The sequence below is a fragment of the Myotis nattereri genome (assembly GCF_964212035.1).
Source record: "Myotis nattereri genome assembly, chromosome: 8".
Taxonomy (NCBI): domain Eukaryota; kingdom Metazoa; phylum Chordata; class Mammalia; order Chiroptera; family Vespertilionidae; genus Myotis; species Myotis nattereri.
Window position 1 is genome coordinate 54449721 of NC_138083.1, and position 25619 is coordinate 54475339.

Genomic DNA, 25619 nt, shown 5'->3' on the forward strand with positions numbered 1-25619 from the left:
GAAAGATTGGTTGCATTCACTCCAGCGGGCCTAGGGATCGAACCTGCAACCCAGGTACGTGCCCTTGATCAGGAATTGAACCTGAGGCCCTTCAGTCCTCAGGCTGACGCTCTAACCCCTGGACCAAACTGGCCTGGGCGTGGAACTGACCTTAACATGGTGCTCACCAAACCCAGGGGTGAATGAGACGCTTTTGCAGTTTTGTCTCACGGCTCAGGCATCGAGAGGGCATCCTCACCTCACCTTGGGGAACAGTTATGAGAGACAAGTGAGGCCCTGTCATCGGGACGCCTGGGCCTGAAGGGCCAGTTCAGGAGTAGTGTGTGCAGGGTGTGAGTGAGTGAGTGTGTGGGTGTGCACGACAATGTGTGCAGGGTGTGTGTGCGTGTGAGAAGCTATTTGTGTCGGTGCGTAAGAGTGAGCGTATTTGGTGACTGGGAGCGGGGGTGTGAGTGAGTGGATGTGTGTGAGGGTGTGTGAGCTGGTGTGTGTCAGGGTGTTTGAGTGTGAGCAGGCATTTGTTTCAGGGTATGTGAATGTGAGCAGGTGTGTCAGGGTGTTGAGTGTGAGTGTGGTCCTAGGGGCTGCAGCCCACGGCCTGGCTGTGCTGTGTGGGCGGTGAGTGACCCCTGGCGGCCTGGGTGCCCAGAGCTCTCTCCGTGGCGCCTTCGCAGCTGGGCCAGAGCCCACGTGGGTCATGTTTCGCTCGCCCTGGCCATCCAGCTGGCGCTCCGTGACGATGCAGCGCAGCCCCAGCCAGCAGCTCGCACCTCCTCCCCTGGTCTGGTCCCAGGGTCGTGGCCGTGTGGAGCCCGGTGCGTGTCCCGGCCGCAGGGCTGGAGGCCCGAGCCCTCCGCGTGAGGTCTTTAAAGGACGTCTGGAAGTTCCCCAGATGGGACACCGCAGGCGTGTGGTGCGGCGCACACGCCGGAAGTCATGACTTGGCGAAGAGGAAGAGACCTCTCCTTCCAGACTTTCCTGGCGCTGACATGGGAAAGAGGACGGGCGACGTCCGTGCACCCGACAGCTGTCGTCACCGTGCTCACCCACGTCAGCCCTCCAGGCGCTGACCTCCACCGTGCCTGTCCTGCAACCCGGGTGGGCGCATGGGGCCCAGGCTGGCCGATGGGTGGGCAGCAGAGACTTCCCTGGACTGTGCTGGGAGTCACACTGGTGTCCAGTGAGTGGAAGAGCAGCTGTGAGCCCGGCCACCCTGTGTCCTAAGGAGGCCCTTTCCTATGTCTTTGGCCTCAGAATGGAAAGATGACCCGACAGTTTAAATCGTACAACATTCTGAACAGTCGTGGGAGGAAATGAGCGGCCAGGAGCCCTGCGCTGGGAGACGTGGTGGATAGGTAGCAGTGTCGGTGGGCCGTGTCCGCCGGTCCCAGACCCCTGCTCCCCAGCCCCCCGCGCTCAGGTTCAGGAAGGTCCCAGGAAGTGCCCTCACCCCAAAGCGAGGGCTGTGGCTTCAGCCCAACCCAGGGGGCCTCGCTTCCTTCAGGGCTGTCCTGTGGGTCCCAGGCTGACCTCTGAGGTCAGCATTTGAGGGACCTGGGAGGCGAGTAGGTGGTACAGGAGGCGGGACTCAGCTTGGCCTCTGTGCCCTCCCGACCCTTCATGGCCCCGGGACAAGCCTATCCCCCGGGCACAGTGACTGATGGTGGAGGGGCAGGGTGTGGGCAGGAGGGCCTCTCCATGGGCACCCACGGGGCTCCGAGAGCCAGGCACAGGCCTCGCATCCCTCCTCACGTGAGTTGTCACCGAAACCTCAGGGCGGATGGCTGGTCCTTCCCTCAGACTTGCCCCAAACCACAGGCCGCTTCCTCCAGGGTCTGCCCAAGGCAACTTCCTCAAGGTGGAGAGTCATCATTCCAGGTGCTGCTTCTGTGCGCCCGGCTGGCCCTGGCTCCTGGTGGGGAGGGCGTGGGAGAGGGCACGGCTGGGTGCCCGGCCTTGACGTCCTCTTCTCCCTCGGCTTCCGTGACACAGCAGCGCCGCCGTGGTTGTGTGGGAGACGTACTTTTATGTCAGCTTTGAGGCATAACTATCTCACGGACCGCACAGCTCACCTGCCTACGCCCACTGGTCTTGGTAAATCAGAGCCATTCCACCATCACGCACCCCAGGACGTTTTCATCGCGCAGCATGCTCCAGCCTCGTCGCTGCGGGAGCCTGTGTGAGGACTGCGCTCGTGGAGGTGGACGGCACCCATGTATGGCCAGCCGCACGCGGTTCTCCGTGTCATGGGGCATCGCGGTGCGTCCACGGGGCATGAGCACCGGTGCCCGGGTTTCCGCATGGATGAAGGTGTTCCTTCCCTGGGCACAGTCCCGCGACGGCAGCTGCTGGCCACTTGGAAATTCCACGTGGGGCCCTCTAGGGACCGCCAGGCTGGGTCCCACAGCACATGGGTCGTTTCCTCTCCACTCCCATCTCTGTGCCGAGCAGGCTGGTCCCAGTGGCTCTGTGGGCGCTGTCAAGTGAGGCCTGGGAGGGTCCCGAGGACGGAGGCGGCGATGGGACGGACCTGGACGCACACCCTCAGGGTCCCACTGCCTCTCCCTGGCCCTCCCCTCTGTCAGGCCCTGCACAAGCCTCTTGGCATCTTTCTGTGGGGAGGTGACTGGCAGTGTACACATCACACGCCTTCCCTGACAGCCAGCAGCCGATGCCAGCACAGGTCTCACTGTCGGTGCGTCCCCAGGTGTCCCATGTGCAGGCCGGACACAGTGTCGCACAGGTACCGTGAGTAAGCGTGCAGCCTGCTCCTGCGGCCGACTGACGACCAGGAGGAGATGACGTGTGTGTGGCCGCGGGCCTGAGTAGCCTGGGTCCCTGGGAGTGGGCGTCATCGCCCTCAAACCAAAGACTCTGAACCAGGCCCTTCGTTATTCCCGCGCTGCTGCTGCCCACCGGCTGCCCGAGGCTCCCAGATCCTGGGCCAATCCGAGACTCTCAGAACCCTCCCGGCCCCAGAAGAAGGCCAGAGAGCGTCCCAGGACAGCTGTGGGGGCTCGGCCCCCGTGGGGACCCGCACGCCGGGCCAGCCAGGCGGAGGCGCAGCAGCCACCGGCCGCACGGGAGCCTCCTGGCGGGTGTGGCGGGGAAGCCTTTCGGATGACTCACGCTGCAGGGAATTCCCTAATGACTGGGAATATTTTTACTTCTGGGCTTGTGCACAGTTTCCTACTGAGAACGCAGCGAGCTCCTGATAAGCTCAACACAAAGGCCCATTCAGGCCGGTTTCCCTTCCCAGTAAAGCTGACGTTGAGCACAACACCCGGGCCTGGCAGGCTCTGCAGGAGGCGGCCTGGCCTGGGCCGGGCTGTGGAAGTGGGAGCCACGGCCGACTGTTTCCTAAGAGTTCTCCATCGGCGTCTTTCGCACCTCGGCCCTGCCTCCCCTGAGCAATGGCCGTGCGTGAACAGATGCTGTTTAAAAGGCATCGGCGCCCTTAGGGCCTCTGAGCCCACCAGGAGTGCCAGTGCCCGCCCTGGGGCTGCGGACCAACCACGGGCAGGAAGACCTGGGGAAGCAGGGCCAGAGCCCGGGGCTTTGGCACGCCCTGGGTGGGTGGGCGGGCACAGGGGGCCCCGGCTTTGAAAGGTGCATGCACTTTGGGGGTTCCAAGACCAAGTCGGACATCCGGATGTGTGTGTTTGTGCTGGTGCCAGTCTGTGACTTTTCAGAAGCCGGTGGGGCGGGCCCAGCCGGCTAGCGGGCGTAGGCGCAGGGCCCGGGCTGAGAGCTGCTTGGTCAGGCTCCTGATACTTCAAGTGCCTGAGCCTTCGTCCGGGTTCCGCCATTTCTTACTGGAGGGGGTGGGCGCTGACCCCTGGGGCCGAGGTCGGCATCTGGCCCGTGGGTGGGCCCGGCGTCCCCAGAGGCTGGTGTGGCCCGGTGGGTCGTGACTCACGCTTCCTCCCCGTCTCCACTCCACCCGCCCGGCAGTCACTGTGAGGGAGGAAAAGGAGCTTGTCTAATTTACTTAAAATTTAGGATTTGTACACACATTTCTTCTTTGAAAACAGCGCGTATGTAGAAACTAATGCTTATAGGAGAGCTGACTGTATAAACAATAACAAGGAAAGAGGCCTCTGGGCCGTGGGGGAGGGGAGGGTGTTGACACCTATCAACTCAGAATTCTTAGAGCCAGTCCCTGTGGGTGTGCCTGCAGACAGGGGCTTGCAAGCACCAGGGTGCGGTTTGTGGAAGGTTCTGGTTAGTGGGGGCCCGACCTGCCCCCCTGGGGCCCCGGCCCAGGAACAGAGCCCTTCCACAGGCCCCTTTGTGAGACTTCTTATGTTTCTTAAACATGCAGACAGCCATGGGGTGAGGATAAAGTCCTGTGGGCTTTGCATGTCTGTGTCCTGACCTGGCAAGCAGTAGTCAAAGAAAGGACTCTCTCATTTACCCTGTGGAGCTGGCTCCCCGAAGGCACGGGCTCTGCAGGCTTAGTCACTGCACCGGGGGCCGAGCTGGCGGGGGAGGGGACAGGGCACTCCCCGGGGTCACCACGCTTTCCTGGGCCCGAGCTCCCTTGGATGTGGGCGTGTGGAAACCCTTCCCTGACTGATGTGGGGCGTCACTGGGCAGAGGGCAGTTTCTGGGGGAGTCCCCCACCCCACAGCCAGGCTGCGCCCTGCAGAACCAGGTCTTTGGGCTCCGCCAGGTTCCCTGCGCCTGAGTTTGGGTGTGAGTCTCCCAGCGTCTCCCCCCTGGGCCTGGCGTCCATCCACTGTCCCACAGACGTGACTCTCTGGTCTTGCCGGGTAGCAGCCAGCACGACAAGGCCGAGCCAGGCGGGTGGGTCCTCTACTCGGCGGCTGCTGTCCCCGGGCCATCTGCCTGGACCGAGGTGTGTGTTTTCGGGGGATGCGCTCAGTCAGGCACCGAGTAACGGACTTCCCATGCCCTTTCTTCCAGACGGCCACCACATCTGGGAAATGGAGGCGAAAACCGACCGAGACCTGTGCAAGCCAGTAAGTATCTCTCAGACGTGCACACGCGGTGCCAGGCGTGTCAGCGGGCTCCCCACGCGGGGGCGGGTTCCTGTCGGAGGCACGTGGCCTCTTGTTTGTTAAAGTGGAAGGACTAAGAGAAATCACAGAAAGACAGTGCGAGAGAAGTGGGTGTACAGCACTCCCTGGGCCGGGGCTCCTGAGAGGCAGCGAGACAAGGCGCCAGGCGGCCGCAGAGACGGACCCACGGGGCTGGAGGCCCCACGGCGCTTGTGTGCCAGCTCCTGCACACGGCCAGGACAGGGGGAACATCATGCCCCAACACGGGGCTTTTCTGTGACCTCTGCTGTCATCGCCACCAGGGCCCCACACAGATCGCTGCCCCCCAGGAAGACCGCTGCCCCGAGCCTCTGAGGGCGTGGGACCTGTGTGGCACGCAGGTGGCCAGGTTCCACCAGCATCCGTCAGAGAACACTCACCGCTCACCAGACTCTTGTTTTGAACCTGAAACGGGTGGAGCTGTGCCTCTTGGGCTGTTCCCTTTGCCCAAGTTCCCTTTGCCGATTAGCCAGTGGCCTGGAGGCCTGGGAACACCTGCCTGGTGGTGTTGAGGCCGCTGAGCTGGGCCTGGGGCCTGCAGGTGGCCACGTACACGTGCCCACACTCAGCCTTTCACGGCTTTTGGGTACCTAAGAAATAGCTATTGTTTCTTTGATTGGTTGTTCCTGGAGAATGCCTTTTGTCTGAAATTACGGCGCTGTCCGTTAGCTCTCTCGGTTACCGTTAGCCCAGTGTGTCTTCTGGGTCTCTCTCCCTGTGACCTGAGCCTTCGCGTTGAAGGGGCTTCCTGCAGACACAGGAGCTGGGCCTTCCTCCCGGGTGGTGTCTCATGGCACGGTGTGTTTGGACCGTGGTGCTGAAAGCGATGGAGATTAGTAGCAACCATGAGTGTGTGTTTCCCACCGAGTCCTGGAAAAGATGCAGGAAGTAGGCTGACATGGGATGCTGGGGCTAGCGAGGGATTTGTGGAGGACACTCCCAGTTCTTCCATCTCCATAGCATCTTCCGCTGATGGCAATGTGAACGGTCCTTTCGGAGGTGCAGGGGATGGGAAGTACTGTTCAGGTGAAGTGCTTCATTCGGGGGGCTCCTTGTGGGTCCTGCACGGTTGAGCCGGGTGAGCAGGGCACCTGGGTCATGGGGTCGGCTGAATCGATCTGGGTAACTGCTCCCTGCCCTGTGGCGGGCGGGGCCTCGTGGCTGCCCCACGGGTGGCTCGGGTGGTGCTGGGTGGCTGCTCACAGTGGCTCTGCCAGGACAAACCATCTTCCACCTGGGGTGTGGCTTCCTTGTCCACGCTCCACATCACTTTCCGGTTGAGGAAGTGGTGTCGCAAGTGGTGTCGGAAGGAGATCCCTCCCTGGCCCAGGGTGGACCTGTGTTTAGAAGTGTGCTGATGGGGGTGGGGGGACTCACCCTGTCCTCACGGGCTCCTGCTGGCTCCCTCTCCTGAGTAGCCGGAGGACATGCTGCAGCCCCGGGCAGTTCGGCTTCCAGACGGGCCCCGGCGCGGCAGGCCTGTGGGCTGCCGAGTCAGCGCAGGGCTTGTGGTGAACGGACACCTGGTGGCTGGAGACACAGCCCCGTCCGCCTTCCAGGGCGCACCTCCCTGCCTCCCTGAGTCTCCCCCAACCCTGTCACACCACGGGGCGGCCTCACTCCTGCTCCCGTCCCCCAGGCCGGTCTCCCCCTGCTTCCCACCCGCTGTGGTGCCACCCCCAAGCCATCTTGTTCTATCAAAATAATTCCTGCTAAGTTTGCATATTCAGATTTTCTGTCACCGAGTTTTCTTTATGTTGAATAGTTGCATTTTTAAAGGAAGCTTGACAGTTAGTTGTGTGTTTTAAAAGGAACGTACATGTGGATACTGGTACACTTTGTCACAATTCCATCCTTATCGCTTAAATGAGGTTCACCTTTACGTTTTCCCTAATTATAAAAAGACCGTCACATTCATGGTGGTCATTGGTGTGGGTGTGCATGCGTGTGTATTGTCTACACCTTCACACACACATGTGCACATACATCACAGTGTGTGTGTTTTTAAACAAAGCGGGAGTGTGCTGTGTATAGAGCTTATATGCTATCGTGAGCAGGTTAGACGGTGGATATTCTTAGAGCGAGCCCCCGATCTACCGAGTGTCATTTGTTAGCCTTATTTCTGCCCCTGCACTTTCTCCCTTACCTCTCCCCTGCTGGGTATTTCAGCCCCGTGCTCCGGTGGGGAGAGCGTTTGTCACAGAATTTGTCGTTGAGAGAATGGGAAGCCTATCAGCCTGTGCCCGCATCAGAGCCCGGCCCTCCTGTCACTCAGAATGACAAACCCCGGCCGCACGGAATCCAACGTGCTCCAAGGGCGCGTTGCCCCGCCTGGCACGTCACGGGCTCCCGTGGCCACAGCCGTCCCTGCCTCCCCGCACCTTAGTTCCAACCTCAGCCCAAGGAAGAGCTTTCTTTCCTGTCTCTTCTCTGACTCTCCTCTGTGGAGATGAGACTGGTTTACTGTCGACTCCATGAAGCCAGCCACGTGCCAGGCCCACCGTTACCACGGTGTCTGCTCCCAGCCAAGTCCTCAGGAGGTGACCCGAGAGGTAGCGACTTTATCCTTATCTTGCGGGTACGCATGGGAACCTGAGACTCCGGCGTGCCAGAGCTGTGGCTGAACCCAGACCTGGGTGACCCGGAGCCAGGCTGCCCCCTCCCCCCCGGGCTGCAGGTACATAGCTCGTTCCCAACCTCACCCCCTTTGCCCCTCTGGCTTCGGGGCCACTTTTGGGTAAGGGTTGGCAGGCTGAGGCAAAAGGAGACGGTGTGGTGTGCTTGATGCTTCTTCTGAATGACACGAAGTTATTAAAACAACAAAAGCATGTGGCCAGAGCCAGCGTGGCCCCAGGGGACCCCTCCCGGGCCCTGCCATCCGTGTGCCCTCCGCAGCCGGCTTCGGTGCCTCAGTTTCTCTACCTGTAAAAGGAGAAGGCTTGGCCTGAAGTTCTCTTCAGTTTTCTGTGTTAACGTTCTTAAGATTTCATTACTAACATAATTCAGTCGATTTTGCTATTAATCTGGGAAACAAGCTACAACTAGTTTAACAAAAAAAAAATTATACAATGGATTTTTCTTGTACATTTTTCCTCCTTGTTAACTGAAATCATATGACCAAAAAAATGGTGGAACTTTTGGGATGTGAAACGTTCCCCTAACCCACCCCCCGAAATCCAGTGCAGCTCCCCCTCCTCCTGCAGAGCACGGGTTGCTGACCTGCTGACAGCCACACAGGGACGGCCGAGGGAGCACACAGGTGGCCGGGATGCGGGTGTACCAACCCCGCCGTCTCTCTCTCCCCAGTGCCCCGCTGCCTCACGGCAACTTGCTTTTATAGCTGTACTCGAAAGAGCATGATGCTAGATGGTTGCTGATTTTTATTTTAATACACAGGAAGGTAACAGCAGCCACATGAACCGCCCTGTTCCATCTCGGGCTCCACCTCCTGACTCTGACAGGCGCCCAGCTCTCCATCTTCTTCAGTTTGAGGGAGCCTGGGTGTTGTTGAGAGGCTTTGGGCCTTGTCCTCACAGACCCTGTCCCCAGAGACACATCTCCAGGACACGCCTGCCCTGGGTCGTCATTGCCAGTTGCCCGGACAGGCGCTCCTGGCTCCATCCAGGGGTCAGTGCAAGGAAGGCTCGTTCTCATTTTCAAAGGTCACTGACCCTTTGCTGTAGGGCAGACGGAAGCGATTGGGGTCAGCGGCCGCGTGGCTGGTCCCTCTCAGCATCTGCACTGGCCTCTCTCCTGCGCCAAGTCGGTGGCATCTTAGGTGAAGCCCCCAGTCTGCGTCCCCTGCACACGCCACCTCAGACCACCTCTCAGCTCTGGGTGTGCAGGTCATCAAGGACCCTCTTCCCTGCTAGCCCACATGGGACCGGCAGGCCGGCCCGCACACGCGTGTGCCCGCTCACGTGCAGGCTCTCTGCAGGTGGCTTCTTCTGGCAGCCCCGCAGTGGGAGCTGTTCTCCACGTGGACGAACCCTCTCCGTGCAGAGCCTCTGCGTGGGAGAGTGCTAACCGCCCCTCCTGTCTGCCCTCTCTCACTAGAACGCGCTGGTGGTCGAGATACCGCCGTTTCGCAATCAGAGAATCACCAGCCCCGTCCAAGTCAGCTTCTACGTCTGCAACGGGAAGAGGAAGCGAAGCCAGTACCAGCCCTTCACCTACCTGCCTGCCAATGGTAACGCTATCTTTCTAACCTTACGTGCTGCGAACGAACCGGTGGGGTGCTTTTTCTAAAAGACGCAGAAACGATGAGCTGCTGTCGCTGCAAAACAACACGGTCGCATTGTACCTTTAAGCTGTGTTACTATCCTGTTAGCAAGACCATGTTGCCAATTCTTAAAAAAAAAAAAAAAAAAAAAAAAAATAGCGAACCTTCCGGTGTATTTTCCTTTATTACTGTTGCGGGGGGCGGGGGGGAGGTGTGTATTGGGGTAATTGCTGATCATTTTGCGGGCTGTTTGCAGGTATGTAACAGCCGGGACGGGGGAGGGGGGGTGGGGGGAGAGAAGGTGCGTCCCTCCTGCACTCAGAGCTGAGTGGGCTCGTGTGCGTTTAAATTGTATAGCTGTGCACGGTGGGGAGCAAACAGCTGTAATTATTTTGCAGGTGCCTTTAGAAATAAACCCTTGCTATTAAGCCTAAAGGCTGCTGCCTGATGTGGTCATTAAGTAACATTGATGTTTTTGTACTCGTGCTAAACCCACATGCCTTGTTCCTTGAATAATTGCAACGTCCTGTGACCATGAGGCTTTTTACCTTTCACTCGGCCACAGCGTATTCTCTCGTTCAGCTGGTCCGTCCGCCCATGTTGAGGATGGCTTCTTACCGCTTTTTGAAAAATCAGTTCACTTGTCCATTTTTCAGGGTCCGTTATTAAAGAAAATAGCATCGTTTGCGTTTCCACCCCCTGCACTCGTAGAAAGTGAGGGTGTGTGCGCAGAGCCCACGCCCAGCGCGCTGTGGCCCGTCACCCCGGCAGCCAGCGCCTGTGTGCACAGGATGGCCGTGTTGTCCTGGGTGTGTGTTTCGTGGAAGCCCAGCTATGCAAACAGCCTTTTAATACTGTAGCCTTTGTTCTAAAAACACACGAGTGAAGAGGGAAATTGTACTCCGAAAACTAATGGCAAGAGCAGCCATGTCGTCATCTCAGTGAAAGGGAGACTTTTTTGAAGGTTTCTGTTCTCTCTAAACGTAAAACGCCATTTACATAGACAGGTCATGGAAAGCTCTCGCACATCGGTGTTGATACCAAACAGTTGGAATGAACTGTCCTTGAGGCAAATACTAGCCAAGCTTTTGAAGGTGTGAAAAGTAAGATTTTGTTGTAAAATTGCCATATCGTGAGTGCGTGCACGGAGTAGGGGTGTGGCTGTCAGCAGCTCACGGAGCGGGTTCCAGTAGGGGGTTGTTCCTGATCGCGTGGCTGCGGGGCTTTGTGATGTATCGCACGTGGGCCATGAACTCTGTCCGCTCTAGAATAAGGTACAATAGCGCTTAAAAAGAAAACATTTAGTCTTTTTTATTTTTTTGGAAATGTAATGATTATGTTCTAATTAAACTTCAAGCATGATTGACCAGATATTGAATGTTTTAAAAGAAAACCTAGGCCTTATAAAGAAAATTTTCTTTGTAAAGCAGTTCAGAAAATAGCTCTGCAGTCCCTGCTCCAAGTTCACAAGTGCCGAGGGTTACACATGACCCGTGTCAGGGGAAGGAGCCTGTGTGTGACGTGCACACCCTCTTCCATGTGGGGGACCGAGGCCTCCAAGGACACATAACTGGGATCCCAGGGTGATGCTGGGCTGTCCATGTGCCATCCAGGGTCACCCGCCTGCACAGCCATTCAGTGCTGCAGTCTCACTCCCACAGAGCTCAGAGCTGCCCTCTGCCCCAGTAACCATGACCCACCCTCTACATCTGCCCCAGGTCCTCCATCACGACGCTCTACATCTGCCCTAGGTCCTCCATCACCACGCTCTAGGTCTGCCCCGGGTCCTTCATCACCACGCTCTAGGTCTGCCCCGGGTCCTCCATCACCACGCTCTAGGTCTGCCCTGGGTCCTCCATCACCACGCCCTAGGTCTGCCCCGGGTCCTCCATCACCACGCTCTACATCTGCCCCGGGTCCCCCATCACCACGCTGTACGTCTGCCCCGGGTCCTCCATCACCACGTTCTAGGTCTGCCCCGGGTCCCCCATCACCACGCTGTACGTCTGCCCCGGGTCCTCCATCACCACGCTCTAGGTCTGCCCCGGGTCCCCCATCACCACGCTGTACGTCTGCCCCGGGTCCTCCATCACCACGCTCTACATCTGCCCCGGGTCCTCCATCACCACGCTGTACGTCTGCCCCGGGTCCTCCATCACCACGTTCTAGGTCTGCCCCGGGTCCCCCATCACCACGCTCTACATCTGCCCCGGGTCCTCCATCACCACGCTGTACGTCTGCCCCGGGTCCTCCATCACCACGCTCTAGGTCTGCCCCGGGTCCCCCATCACCACGCTCTAGGTCTGCCCCGGGTTCTCCATCACCACGCTCTACGTCTGCCCCGGGTCCTCCAGCACCTTCATCACCATGCTTTCAATGACATCTCACCTGGACCCCTCTCCCTCTGGCTGGTGCCCCAGCTTCACCTACAGAGCCCTGGTCCATCCCATTAGCAGGGTCCATGAGGCTCCCTAAGGCCTGGACTTCCCAAGCCTTTCTGATGGTGGGAGCCCTATTTTCCTCAGGCCCTCATCTCCTTTCACCACTTGTCTCTGAAATTTTTACTCCTTATCTACGAAACTGCAGGTGCCCATGCTGCCCTGGGAGCGCCCCAGCCTTCCCTGCCTTCCTGGGCTGGGTCCACCAAGCCCTGTGGGGTTGTGACCACTCAACACGCCCCTAGCCTGTGAGCTCCCCGAGAGCAGGGACCTCCACCTGCATCTGACTCCGTGCCTGACTGTGGGGCTGTCCTTGTGTGGTGTTTAAGATAAATAAATGAACAAATGATACACTAGAGCTCCAGCAGCAGTTTTGTTCTGGTGTTTTCCTCGCCGTGCATTGCCGCCTCCTTAGCTTTGGAATTGAGTGTACTCACCCCACTAAGCAGGTGGGAATGGGCATGGGACCAGGTGCCTGCCCTTGTGCCTTGCCCAACCCCCCCTCACCGGAGGTCACTTAGAGCGTCTCCACCCAGTACCCCATCACTGAGACCGATTGCCACCCTAAGTTCCAAAGACACAGTGGCCCGTTGGGCTCTGGTGGGGGGAGGCGGGGGAGGGTATAGGGCATGGCATTCATCAGGAGAGGTTCGCCTGCTGTTAAGGTACTCTGGTTTGTGTCCCTCTCTCTCAGACCTCAGTGGTGAGGCTGTAATGTCCTCCTCCAGGTTTGGGGGCCTTGTCCACCTGACCACGGCAGAAACGGCCTCAGGTTGCTGTGTGCTAATGGAGACAGGCAGATTCCCTTCAAGCGCATGAAATGTGCTGTTGAAACATACAAGACGATGGACATAAACCCATTTAAATCCCACCCCTGAAGTTCATTTTCATGTGCAAATGTGTAAGGTCAAACCTCATCTTAGGTTTTCCTTTGAAATTGGGTGGAAGTAGGGGATGGTGGGGCTTTCCTGCTGTTGGCTCTGGGACAGGGACCTGGGGAAGGCACTGCTCTCACAGAGCACCCAGGGCAGGCTGCGCCTCCTCCATGCAGGCCTTTCCGGTGTTGGACGTGAAGGGTGACGGTGTTGGTGGCTGGGCAGAGGCAGAGGCCTGGGAAGGACCCACACCTGTTCACCCTCTTGTTGCCTTCCCCACCTCGTGCCTCAGCTCTGATGTTACCTTCGATGACAGCAGATAAACCTCCAGCCATCAGCTCCCAGGGCTGACGCCCACTCCCACCCCTACCCTGTCACGGCCTAGTGCAGAGGCCACGGTCGGGTGGGTCGTCTGGCTGCTGGTCTGCGTGGGCTCAGGGTGGTCGGCTCCCTGACCCTCTCTGGGGGCTGAGTGTTTAGCGGGGAAAAGCTTCCAGGTAAAGGCAGGGCCGTGAACAGAGGCACAGCTGCTAGGAGAGCCCTGCACTCACCCCGGCCGCCCCGGGGGCAGCACGCAGGGCAGAGCAGAACACTTGGTGGGACTCTAGAAAAGCTGCGCGCGCTCACACACAGCGGGAGCTTCCTCAAGGTGCTTGCTTGTCGCTGCTTTTATTGAACGGCACCAATGCCGCCTCTGAAAGGAAGCTGCTCCTTCCACCCAGTCATGCCCTGTGGCTGAGGCCCTGGCACCGCCACAGGACAGATGCTGCCCAGAGGCCCCTCGGTTCTGAGAGTTGTTCCACAACGTCAGATGCGGGTCCCAGGGCCTACCTGGGGATGGAGGTCCACACCGCTGTTTCCCCGGTTGGGAACGGCAGGACAGGGGCGGGAGCTCACGGGATAAAAAGAATTCCAAGTTGGGACCTCAGACTTTCATAAAATGAGAAAAATAAATCATGACACATTTTTGGTGTCTTGGGGAGTTGATGATAAGGTGGGGCCCTGCAGGTGAGGGGCCTGGAGCTTCCCTTTGTCGGGTCCCGGTGGCCAGGACTCCCCAGCTGGGAACCTGCTTGTCCTTCACAGACACAGTCCTGGACGGAGGCCACGTGGTGATGACGATGCAGCTGTTTGTCCCCAACAGGACCTCTCGGGACTGTGGGAGAAACCACTTGAACCCCTGAGAGCGACCGCCGACCAGGGACAGAGGTGCCCGGGATGGCCCTGCCTGCGGGAGGGGGTTTGGAGCTGGAGAAGGACCTCCACCGAGAGGGGGACCCTCAGCCATCCTCTCGTCGCTAGAGGGACCCTGGTTAAGTCGGTCATCCTGCTCCAAGGATGCCCTGATTGAAAACACATCTCCACCTCCAGAGGGAGAGAGGGGAGTAGATTTCTTGTTTGCATTACTCAGTTCAGACGTCGGAGTAGAGTGAGAAGAGGGGAGTGGCAGCGGGAACCGAGCCAGGTGCCACATGGATTACCCCACCGCGGCCAGAGCAGGGCCTGAGTGGCAGACAGGTCTCTGCAGATCCCAGAGTTGTGGCTGACCATGTGAGGGCCCACCTCCAGCCCCCTTGGTCTGATGCCTGCCGGCCCGCCCCAGCTCTCAGGGCAGCTGGAGCGTGTACTGTAGATGGACCTGGACACGCAGCCTTCCCTCCGCCCAGCAGCCTCAACCGCACCATGAGCTCCAAGTCCACCAAACGTTTTGGCTCATTTCCCCCCAAGTTCATTGCATTAAAGTTTAACCCCAAAGTACTTAGCGTTGTGTACGTGGTATACATCCTAACAGTGACTTCAGGTGGCCACTGGCTTCTGTGAGGTGTGCTGGCTGGACCTGAGCCCTGGGCCTCTCGTCTCCTGCCCAGAGCCCCTGCCCCTCACCCCGGGGCCCTGCCTGGGCCTCAACTCATAAATGTCCCTCATTTTATAACAAAGAAATGAGCCCCTGGGAGCTTGAGCCATTGGCCCCAGACACACAGGGGACACACACCCCTCCTCACTTAAGCAGGTGGCCCCCTGTGGGGCGTGCATGTCTAACCCCACGGCCAGTCCTCAGGCCTGCAGGGCCCTGCATTAACCTTCAGAAAGGTTGCCCATGCCCCCTCTGCTGGGGACTGTTCTCATCTCTGTCTGACAGGAGCAGGAGGTGCAAGGCGGGGCTCAGCCAGGGTCCATGCTGGCTCCCAGGCCGGTGCCTCATCACAGAACACCTGCGGGCTTTCAGATAAAGCAGATCGTGCCGACATTTCTGACCCACACTGTGCATCCTGGGAACTTCCTCCTAAAGGCAGATGAAGCTGAGGGGGGACAGGTGGGTGGCCGGAGGGGATGGCAAGGAGGAGACGCCGTCCCAGTAGCTGCTCCCTGCAGGGCCCCGAGACCCAGGCACTCAGCAGGCAGGCCGCTGTGGTCTGCAGCATAGCTGGTCCCATAGCATTCTGGAACCTTCCTCCCATGGGAGTGAGTTGGTATTGGGAGCGGGGCCAGCCCCCAGCTTTGTGCACCGGCTTTGACGTCACATCTCATTAAAGGGTCATAGAACCAAGTGACTGTTCTCATTAAATTCCCGTTTTTACTGGCTCTCGTGCTATTCCAGCCAGAAAAGGAGGGGCCGGTGTCCTAATCTCTCTCCACATTTTAAACCTGATAGAATAGAGGTGCCCAGGTGATGCCCTGGGAGGGGTGTGTCCCCTGTGGCTGAGGGCCTGGCACCGCCACAGGACAGACATGCTGCCAGGAGGCCCATGGTTCTGAGAGTTGTTCCATAACGTCAGATGCGGGTCCACAGGGCCTGACCTGGGGGTGAATGTCCACACCCGCTGTGTCCCCAGCTGGGACTGGCAGGACAGGGGCGGGAGCTCACAGGCTAAAAAGGAGTGAGGACAAGGCCAGGTCTGGGGGTGACTGTGTTGCTCAGCGTGTGATGGGGATCTGGGCCGGGGAGGGGGGGCCGCGGGGAGGGGAAGCCGTCCACCCACCTGGCTCAGGAAGCCTGTGTTTCCACGCAGGTTCCCTCCTCGCCTCTCCTGGCCTGCGTGGACCCAGCTTCTGAAGCATGTGTCTGACCTCCCGTCAGGGGGTCAAGTTGGAGCTGGGAGGGCCCCTACATGTTAGAAGACAGAGAATTGGGGCACGTGCTGGAGGGGCTACCCTGGCCCGGATGGTCTGCGCCAGGACCCCAGCACACACCCTGAGCCCTCTGACCCGGCGTTCCAGATCACAGGCCGCGCGTTGGAAGTGGGACTGGAGAGCCCTGGAGAGACCCGAGCGGGGATGGCTGTGGGACAGGCATTGGGATCTGAACCAGAGGGAGGCCCGTTCCCAGGAAGCCTGTCCCATGACACCTCCACAAGGGGGTCTCGTCACGGCTGTAGGACACTTCCCTCCCACTCGCCCTGGGGGGCCCCAGTGAGGCTCCCTGGGCCTCAGACCAGAGCCGAGGCCCTTGGTGCACAGCTGCTTGGAGGCAACCGCATATTGTGAATCCCGTTCCTTCCCACACAGTTCTGTCAATTATTGATCTGGAAATTCGATCAATGTATTTTTTTATGTGTGGTCTATTTTAACTGTAATCTGCCATCAGCCTAACCAAATGACAGGTCCCCACATCAGCAAACCTGGAAATGACTGGCTGGTGCCCACCTGTGGCCATGAAGCGGCACCTAGCCAATGATGTGCTGACCACCTGGGAGCCGGGGTGCCTGGGGCTCCACCCCTGACGTCCAGCGGTCACTCAGGCTCTGGACCTGGAGAGTGGCCCTCCTGGCCCCAGGAGCTGGCAGTTCACGTGGTTCCCTTCTGCTTCCTCTCTCCTTCTCTGAAATAAGTCATGCCCTGAAGTTATCACTCTGGTGTGTGCGTTGATGGTAAAACTCGGCTCAAATGTTTGCAACAAACAGGAGCTAGTCTGCTCTTTGTTTTCTGGGGTTTAGAACAAAACCTGTTTGCCCAGGTTTGGAAGGGACCTCCCTGGTAGAGTCTTTCAAGCTGCGACGGTTGAGGTCACGGAGACGTGCCCACACAGTGAGGAGGGACACGGTTAGAGGGTGAACCCTGCCTGCATCCAGCCCCTTCCACAGTCCGGTGGTTAGCGTGCATCCTGTCCCTCGGTCCCATTACTGCCTGGTGAGCAGATGTTACTGCAGATGAATAAGGGAGTCTATTGGGATCAGGCTGCCATCACACCACGCCACAGGCTGGGCCGCACACACCACTGCCCACGGTCCTGGAGGCCGGGGTCAGAGGTCAGGTGCCGGCAGGGTGGGGACCAGTAAGCACCGCCTTCCAGGCTGCGGACGCCACCTCTTCCCTGTGTGGTCACACAACTGTGGGCAGAGCGAGATCTCTCTTCCTGTTAAGACCACAGCCCCCTCGGGCCAGGGCCCACCCCCCCACCCCCCACCCCCACCCCCGCTTAGGACCCGTTTAACCTAAATTACCTCCTAAAGGCCCATCTCCAAATACAGTGACACTGGGTGTTAGGGTCTCAACCCATGGATTTGGGGACACAGTTCAGTCCGAACCCCAGAACTGGGCTGTGCTCCCCGCCAACTGCTGGCCCCACAGCCAGAGGCAGCTGTCGGAAGCAGGAGGGGACCCAGCAGTAACCCCAGGTGTGGAGTCTGTGCCAGTGGCTTTGTTCCTGATGGTGCCCTGTGTCCCTCACCAGCTTGTAGGTAGACGTTCTCTTTGTTACAGCGGGGAAACTGAGGCCCAAGGGAGTCTCGTGATTATCCCCTCGGCCGATAGCCTAGTGGGTGACAGCAGGACTCACTCCAACCCAGGCTCGCCCCGCGGGAAGCTCAGGGCAAGGAACCGGGCAGCGCTGTGACCGTGGTCCCCCCTCCGAGTGAGGCGTGGACACTGTGTCCTTCCCAGGTCCATGGGCAGGAGAAGCACGTGAGGCTGCTCATTAGGAAGGAGTGTATCAGACAAAAGTGCACAAATAAAGGTGTCTGCCCTTTCTCAGGAAGCTCCTCCTGCCTTCATTTGCTTCCCCTTTCACCAGGGGTGGGGCTGCACTGGGGTCAGAGGCTGCACTGGGGTCAGAGGCTGCACTGGGGCTGGAGGCTGCCCTGGGCTGGAGGCTGCACTGGGGAAGGGGCTGCACATGACAGTATAATTTGAACTCCGGGAATTCACACAGTGGGTTGCATTCGTATCTATTTAAAGTTCCGTCATAGTTTCTGAATAACACAGTTGGATTTGGGAGGCACTGTACTCAGGGGGCTGGGTCCCCAAACGTTTCTGTTACAAAGGGAGAGAACACCTGTCTTTAGGCCCCTCGGGGCCACCACTGGTTAGAGAGGATGGGCCCAAACCCAGACTCAGGATGGAATTACTGGGGTTGCCCATGAGGAGGGATGGGGCTGCTCAGAGAACAGGCAGGACACCGGCTTCCGGTGCTTGGTTCTGGGCTGAGCCCAGACGGGCAGGTGTGACGGCCGTGGTGGCATCCCACACTGGCTGCGTGTCCACCTGTAGGCGAGGGAAGGCGGTCAGTGCGCTCAGCGTTTGACAGCGAAAGTGAGAAAATGTGCTCTGCGTGAGGACCCACAGGCCCTGACCATCTGGACTCCCTGCCAGGCAGGAACATCATGCTGCCCCCCACACCCCAGGGAGTGGCCCCGACAACTGTGTTTTTAATCCAAGAGGAAGCCTAGGGGTAGAGGCCAAGTGGGGACCAAATTTGATTTTGCACCAGCATCTTGTCACTGCCCAGGGCTGAGTCACTGTCAGCTCAGCCCACTGGCCGCCTTCGTTCTGTTCACCGATTAAAACATCCAGGCCAGGCCGGTGTTGCTCAGTGGTTGGGCATCAGCCCGGGAACCAAGAGGTTGTTGGTTCAATTCTCAGTCAGGGCACATGCCCCGGCTGCAGGCTTGATCCCCAGGAGGGGTCATGCAGGGGGCAGCTGACAGAGGATGTTTCTCTCTCATGGATGATGTTTCTGTCTCTCTATCCTTCTCCCTTCTTCTCTCTCTAAAAATCAATAAAAACATATTTTAAAAGAAAATTAAAAATAAACAAAAACAAAAAACAGCCAGTGGTGGCCACTTACAGATGCACCCCGGGGTCACAGGCAGGGTAGAGATTAGCTGTTCACCCAACATCCTGGGCCCAGGCCTGTCGGCTTGCTCTCTGGGGCGAATTCTGAGAGGTGTCAGATGGGTGTGTGGATGGGGTGACGGTGGCTGAGCCTCAAAGGGGCAGGGGCACATTGACTTCTGATGGTCTGTGTGAGGTACGGCGGTGGGGCCCATCTGGGGGCCTTGAGGACCGGGCCCAGAGCCTGTCCACGTGGCACCCACCCTGGAAAGGTGGGGGCCTAGGTGGCAGGTGGGCCTGCAGGAAGCATACCTCCCCCTCGCCCCCTCTGGCCACAGGACAGAAACTGGGGCGGAGCCACCTCCTCGGAAGGCACCTCCCACCACCATTGCCCTGTGGGGAAAGGAGCCCAGTGCCAGACTTGGATTTCTCTGAGCGAGGCCAGGAATGTTCTGGAATGCTGTTTGGCCCACAGACTGCCTTTGTGGGGGGGCTGTGGCGGGGGGGGGGGCGCATCCTAGGACAGAGCCTCACCCACTCCCATTGTCTCCAGAGTTGTCGTATGCATGTGGCAGAGGGAGAAGACCCTGCAGCCTGGCTCCTGGAGACAGCGTCTCAAGGCTGTGAGGGATGCCCCTGGGGTGGGGGTGGGCCTGATGCCACCACTCCTGGGACCGGAGCCCGGAGCCCTGTCAGTGAGGCGCTGGTGTCAGGCACAGGGGGCCTCAGCGCCGCGCACGGAGCAGACTGCAGCTCCGGGGGAGGTGGGGCCTTTGGGTCAGACCCGTCTCCACAGGGGCCAGTTGCTGGGTCGCGCTGAGGGGGACCCAGCAGCCTGAAGACCAGCGCGGACCCCTCCCCGTAGGCTGCCTGTAGCAAGCGTGGATTATAGGTGCCCCTCCGCTCACCTCGGTGTCCCTGGCATGGCCTCCCGCTACCAGCCCTCCCGCCGGACGAGCAAGGGGGTGGACGCAGGGAGCCTCCGTGCTGGGAGGAAACTGCTCCGGGTGGACGAGACCCGCCCGCCAGCCGCGAGACAGGCGCTCTGCTGAGGCCTCTGCGCGGACACGTCCTCCTCCCTCACTGATGGGAAACAGGAGGCATCTCCTTGGTGGCTGATTGACAGGGAGGTGTTCGTTTCCTTTGAAAACCACACGAGAAACAGGCACAAGCAGGGTCACTTCCGTGGACACCACAGGAGCATGGGCTGCGGCTCCGTCCCTGGAGGGTCGGGTGTGCCTTCCCGAGTTATCACACGCCCGCGGGCTGGCAGGGGCACCCTCGCCTGTCTGTCTCAGCCTGCGGCCAGGCAGTGTGTCCCGGAGCCCCTTCCCGGTGCTGAATCATCAGGCGTCTCTGTCCTGGGCTGTGCGGAGTCCCCGGAGCAGGCAGGGCAGGGACCACCTCCGTGACCTGCACTCGTTCACTCCACAAGGGGGTCTGTCGTGGCCTCGTGTTGGGCCTCTGGAGTGGGCCTTGGGGTAAACGGGGAGCACGGTGCCCGCGGGGAGCAGACCACCTCGTGGGTGTGAGTGGCAGCGGCTGCAGACGCAGGGAAGGGTGTCTGAGGGGAGAGGGCCTGGTCGCCGGGAGTCCCCAGAAGGCTGGGTGGGCTGGTCCAGCCTGATGAATTCAGCCCTATGTCCACGCTCCACCCTTCTGAAGCCATAGGGGGTGCCCAGTCCCCTGTGTCGTCCCGTCCCGCCGCCCGCCCGGCCCAGCTGGGGACTCCCAAGGCCCCCAACAGGTACTCTGTGGGATTTTCCCGGAAGGAGCCCTGGGAGCAGGCTGATGTGGGAGTCAGTGCTGGTGCCACGGGGGCTTGAACAGGTGGTCAGTGACACTGTGGCCACCCAGCAGGCACAGCAGCCTGCTCCTGCCCATTGCAGGCGCCCGCTCGGCCGCGGACCAGCCCCCACAATCGCTGGCTTGGCAGCACGGCGAGTAGGTCACGCTGCTGGCGTTTCCCGGGCCGCTCTGTCAGGCTGCACCTTCAATGTGGTGCAGAGTAGACCGGTAAGAGGTTTAACGAACTCAGGGGACGCATCCTGAGAGACACACAGGCCCTCGTGCCTGGCTGACTCCGGGGCCGGACAGTCCCATAAGGCCCTTAGTTTAAGTGCCAGGCATCCGTGAACTCTGAAAGTTACCAAACCCGTGCGGACTGTTACCTTTGCTGCTCTGGACGCCCGATTTCACGCAGGCGCCTTTGGAACGGGAGACACTGGTCCTGCCGGGGGCGCATTTGCTCATGGGGCGTGTTTAGCAGCCATCGACCTGCCTCCTTGCCCACTTCTGGGTTCACAACATTCTGGGAACAGGAGGGAGGTTCCTGGTTGGGCCAGTGCCTGGACCTGCACCTGGACCACAGAGCCGGCCCCAGGGACTGTCCGAGGGTAATGCTGGCCAGCAAGGGGCTGCAGGGAGCTCAGCCATCCATCTGCCTGGAGCTCAGCCCCTCAAGGTGGAGGAGCGGAGGCCGCCTTCGCACGCTCAACTCTCCAGTGTGAAGCCTGGGGCTGCAGCTGTTCTCTATTAACTGTGAGGACGTCATCGCGGTCCCGGCAGCCCGGGTCTAGCTCGTCCCCTGCCTGTCTGTGGACACGGGCACGTGGCAGGGAGTCTGCCTGCGTCAGGCGGCCAGAGGGAGCAGAGGCAGGAAGCCCCAGCTGGGGTGCTCGCCAGCAGGACCCCGTCACTGGGGGCCGATTAGGAAGTTAAGGGAGACCCTAGGAGAGGGTGCCTTCCCAGGGGCCACCTGACCAAGCCACACATCCTCTTCTGCACACGCTCAGGGCCACAGGCCACAGGCACTCACAGCCTCGTCACAGGGTGGCGGCTCTTCCGGACACACACCCGCCCTCGGGAGCCACCTGCCTCCCAGGACTCCCAACTGCTAGCCGGCCCAGGGCCTGCGGGTGTGTCACTGATGTGATCAACACGGAATTAACATTTACCCCGGAGGACAGCCAGCTCTTCTTGTCCCTTCTGCAGCCACTGACAGGCTCCTCGGGACAACAGGAGGAGAGGAGCCCTTCGTCCTGGCCCCTGACCAGCAGTGCTCTCCTGAAACAAAGGAAAGCCCTCCCCCACCACGAGCGGAGCTGTGGAGTGATACGGGGCGGGCCGGGCACTGGTTGCAATACCTGTGTCTGCTCACAGCCCACCAGTGCCCCCTCGGGCACCCACGTAAAGTCTGCCCGCGCTCCATTCATCCCCCGGGTTCGCCTGCCCCCCAGCACTTGCCAGGTCAGCCGAACTGGACCCAACGTGCCTCAGGATGCTGGGGCGCCCAGGCCCCCGGGGGGAGGCAGCGTGGCCTTCTTGCACGCAGCCTGAAGGCCTCACAGCTCTCAGCCACACGCGGCTTCACTGAACAGCTCCTGGGAGTCACCGACCGTGGTTGTGGCAATGCTGGGTGGAGGCCTCATAACTGCTGTGACCCTGCGTTTCCTCCCTGCCTTCCACTCACTGTCCACACCGCCCAGGTCCACAGACTGTAATCCACGCACCCTGGTCTGTGTGCAAAGGGACACCGTAACGACGGATGTGTGATGTGAGTCCAGCTGGGACACGCTGTCCCGTGGTGAAACCCCGGAGCTGAAAACTCAGGCGTGGACCTTCATGGGGATCACTCGCCGGGAACCGTCCTCACCGTTTAGTCTGAGTGCCGCCTTCATGTGAGAGACAAGGGACCCAGCAAGCGGACGCCTGCCCCAGGGCACACCTGTCCCAGGGCATGCCAGGCAGCTCCAACCTAATGTCCCCACCCAGCTGCCTGGGGACCCACGGGCACCCGGCCACAGGGCAGAGCAGACAGCACACTTGCTGAGTCAAGACCTTCCTTAAACATTTTGTCTCAAGATGTAAATACGCTTTTAGTTGCTTGAGGAGGAGGCTGCCTGCGTAGGCCCCACGCTGTGACTGAGGAGTGTCCCTCAAATGACAGCTCCTTGTCACGCTACAGTCTTTGAAGCCGCACGGGCACGTGCTGGCAATGTGTGCGATCGCTGTCACTCAGAACAACCCCGACCACCGAGATGTCTCTGGAAATGGGCATAAATGAAGACGACGAGAAAACAGGACACGGGCACCGTGCGCCTTCCCCCGACACCCCCTGCAGGACCCGGGCCTGCGGCACCCTCTCCTCTTCCGTCTGCCTTCAGCTGCATCCCAGCCCGTTCTCAGCCGTGTCCGCTTCCTAGCGAGGAGGCAGGGGTGCACTCGAAGCAGCTCAGAGCCTCGCCCGCGGGCCAGGGCGGCGGATTGCCGCTTGTTCTGGAGTGGAAGCCGAGGGGCGGGAAGGAGAGGCGGCCTTTCCGTTCCTGGCGCTGACGGCTCCTCTCCTGACGCCGCCGTCGGGTGTGTGCGCCGCACGCTTGTCCTCACGCTCACCGCCTGCGCAGACACTTATCAGATGGCGGCGGTAGCGCACAGATGCAGCCGTGCGTCCAAGTTCACATTCTCACTTTGATTGCTACAAATCCGTGGGCCCTCGGGTCCAGGGCTTCTACTGCCGTTTGCAAATGGATTTTTATAGCACATTAGTGCCGTGGGAGATTCCAAGGAAAATAGTTTTCTCGGTATTAGAAGCAGCTGTGGCTTTCGGAGCCGATGACTCACGCCCTCCTTTTTAATTGGGTGGGAGAACCGGGCGGGAGACACAGGGCTCAGTCAAGACGCTGTTTGTCTTCAGAGGGTGTCCTGGCCGCAGCCCGCCCCTCGCACCCATCTGCAGCCATGTTTGTGTAACGTTTTTTTCTTCTCACAGTTCCAACCATAAAAACAGAGCCCACCGATGACTACGAGCCAGCCCTGACCTGCGGACCAATGAGCCAGGGCCTGAGCCCGCTCCCGAAGCCCTGCTACAGCCAACAGCTGGCCCTGCCCCCCGACCCGGGGTCCTGCCTCGTGGCCGGCTTCCCGCCCTGCCTCCAGAGGAGCACCATGATGTCTCCGCCGCCCAGCACCAGCCCGAAGCTGCACGACCTGTCCTCCGCCCCCTACAGCAAGGGCATGGCCAGCCCGGGCCACAGCCCCCTCGGACTTCAGCGGCCAGCTGCGGGGGTCCTCGCCGGCCCTGAGATGCCCAGGCCCGTGGGTGTGCACCCCGGCTCCCCCCAGCAGCCGCCCCCCGCCCTGCTGCAGCCACAGGTGAGTCCACAGCTGAGCAGCAGCCGTCCCCCGGGTGGCCAGCCAGCACTCTGTCCCCACAGCCCCTCGACTGCACTGCCATCCGGTACCCAAGAGCCGACCTGTTTGCAGTCCTGCAGCCCAACCCGCCCACCGGGGATGGGCCACCAGCAGCACCAACTGCCGAAGGTTCCGGAAAAAGAGCCTGCAGCCGCCCGGCCTCTGCCGCTGCCCGAGGTGCGTGAGGACAATAATCAGGGTCTGGCCCCCACTCCCGTATCGGTCAAGCGAGAGCCTCAGGAGTTGGACCAGCTGTACCTGGATGACGGTAAGTGCCCGCGGCCGCAGGTGGGCGCCTGGCTTTGCACCGTGTGAGTGTGCGAAGGAGGGGTGTGCAAACTCGCTGCTTGGTGGAGGAGTGCACCCCGGCTCCTGAGCCCCAGCACGGCAGGCGGCTCTCCCTGCAGACATGTCACAGCGTGGCAGGCAGGACGATGGTGTGGAAATCTCGGTGCCGTGGCCTTCCTGTAAAATAGTAACAAGGCGCCTATGGTGGTTCGCAGCATATTTATGTAAAGGGCCGACGTTTCCTTGGGCACAAGCTGGGCTGCGGCTGAGGGCAGCAGGCAGTCCTGACTTGCACCTTGATCACCATGATCTGCTTGCTAAGCGCCGGTCGCTAGCACTTTCCTGGGCTGCGAGCACAAACGATCCACATAAGTGTAAGCTGTTTCCCGGACCTGGGCACGGACGGTCCAGCTGAAGGCGAGTGGGGAGCGGTCAGGGGCACACACCTCTCCTCTTGGGGTGCTGCCCTGGCCTCCATCCCTCCTGGGCGAGGGCAGATGCCCGGCAAGCCCCTCCAGCCTGTGTCCCGTGACCCTGGCACCTCAGGGGCAGCCGCAGCCTTTCCCAGGAGGGGTGCTCATGACTGGGCAGTGTTTCACATTCAGTGGACTCACAGGTGCTAGTTCTGCCCTTTGAGAAGGTGCCAGCATGGGAGGTGCTGGCGTGTGAGGGGTGCCAGGGCCAAAGCCCTGGGCCAGTCTCTGGGCCCCTCTGGATTTGGTTCGCTTGATGGCAGGAGCCAGACTTGGTTGAGAGGTCAAAGCTGAGTAAGACAGTCACCCTGAGTCCCTCAGTTCAGGGGATGGTCATTGTCACACAGGCCCAGCCCCATGGGGCAGCCTCTGCTGATTGCCCTGCCCCTGTCAGCCTGGTGGGGTGTGGACATGGAGCTCCGGGTGCCCAAAGACTGCACCCTCCTGCTCCTCTGGGCTCTGACACCCACCCGGTGCCTCCGATGGGCTCCTACTCCCCCCGTCACTCTCCCAGCTGACACCAGGCTCCAGTCCTGGAGGTCCTGCCTCCAAACATCTTTCAGACGCCTGTGCCTCCGCATCAGTCCCCACGCTGCTCACCTGTGTGGTCAGGACGCTCTATAGCAGGTCGTCTGCTCTTCATTTTCCCCAAATACTCCTCTTGCTTCCCTGTGATCATGGTCATCTGTAGAACAGTGTAGGAGTCGCTCCCTGTCCTCAGCCTCCTGCCCCGGCCGCACACACACTGCCCCTCCGCCATGCACGAACCGCCCCTGGTCTGCCCACTTGTCTCCAGGTCACACACGTGGTCCTGGGCCCCTTGAGAGGTCCCGCGGCCCAGCCCAGAGCAGCTCCGCGCACGTAGGTTCTGTCTGCTCCATTTGAGGCCACGTTTGGGGGCCTTATTCCCCTAAGTCTCCGCCGTCCCAGGACAGTTATAAACAAAGCTTTTCAGTGTGGCCCAGGACAGCAAGGCAATGTTCATTTTGGGGTCAGGATTGGGACCGTGGTTAAGA

General features: G+C 60.1%; 1 protein-coding gene across 2 annotated transcripts in view; it reads left to right on the forward strand.

Annotated features, from left to right (window-relative positions):
* Positions 1-25619, forward strand: part of NFATC1 (nuclear factor of activated T cells 1) — a gene marked incomplete at its 5' end in the record, with an annotated part of 107620 nt that overhangs the window by 49643 nt on the left and 32358 nt on the right. For both annotated transcript variants that reach the window (XM_081097797.1, XM_081097798.1), the window contains 3 exons: positions 4930-4985; positions 9120-9252; positions 23421-24110. In XM_081097797.1, the coding sequence (XP_080953923.1) occupies positions 4930-4985; positions 9120-9252; positions 23421-24110 (879 nt within the window). The remainder of the gene's footprint in view (positions 1-4929; positions 4986-9119; positions 9253-23420; positions 24111-25619) is intronic.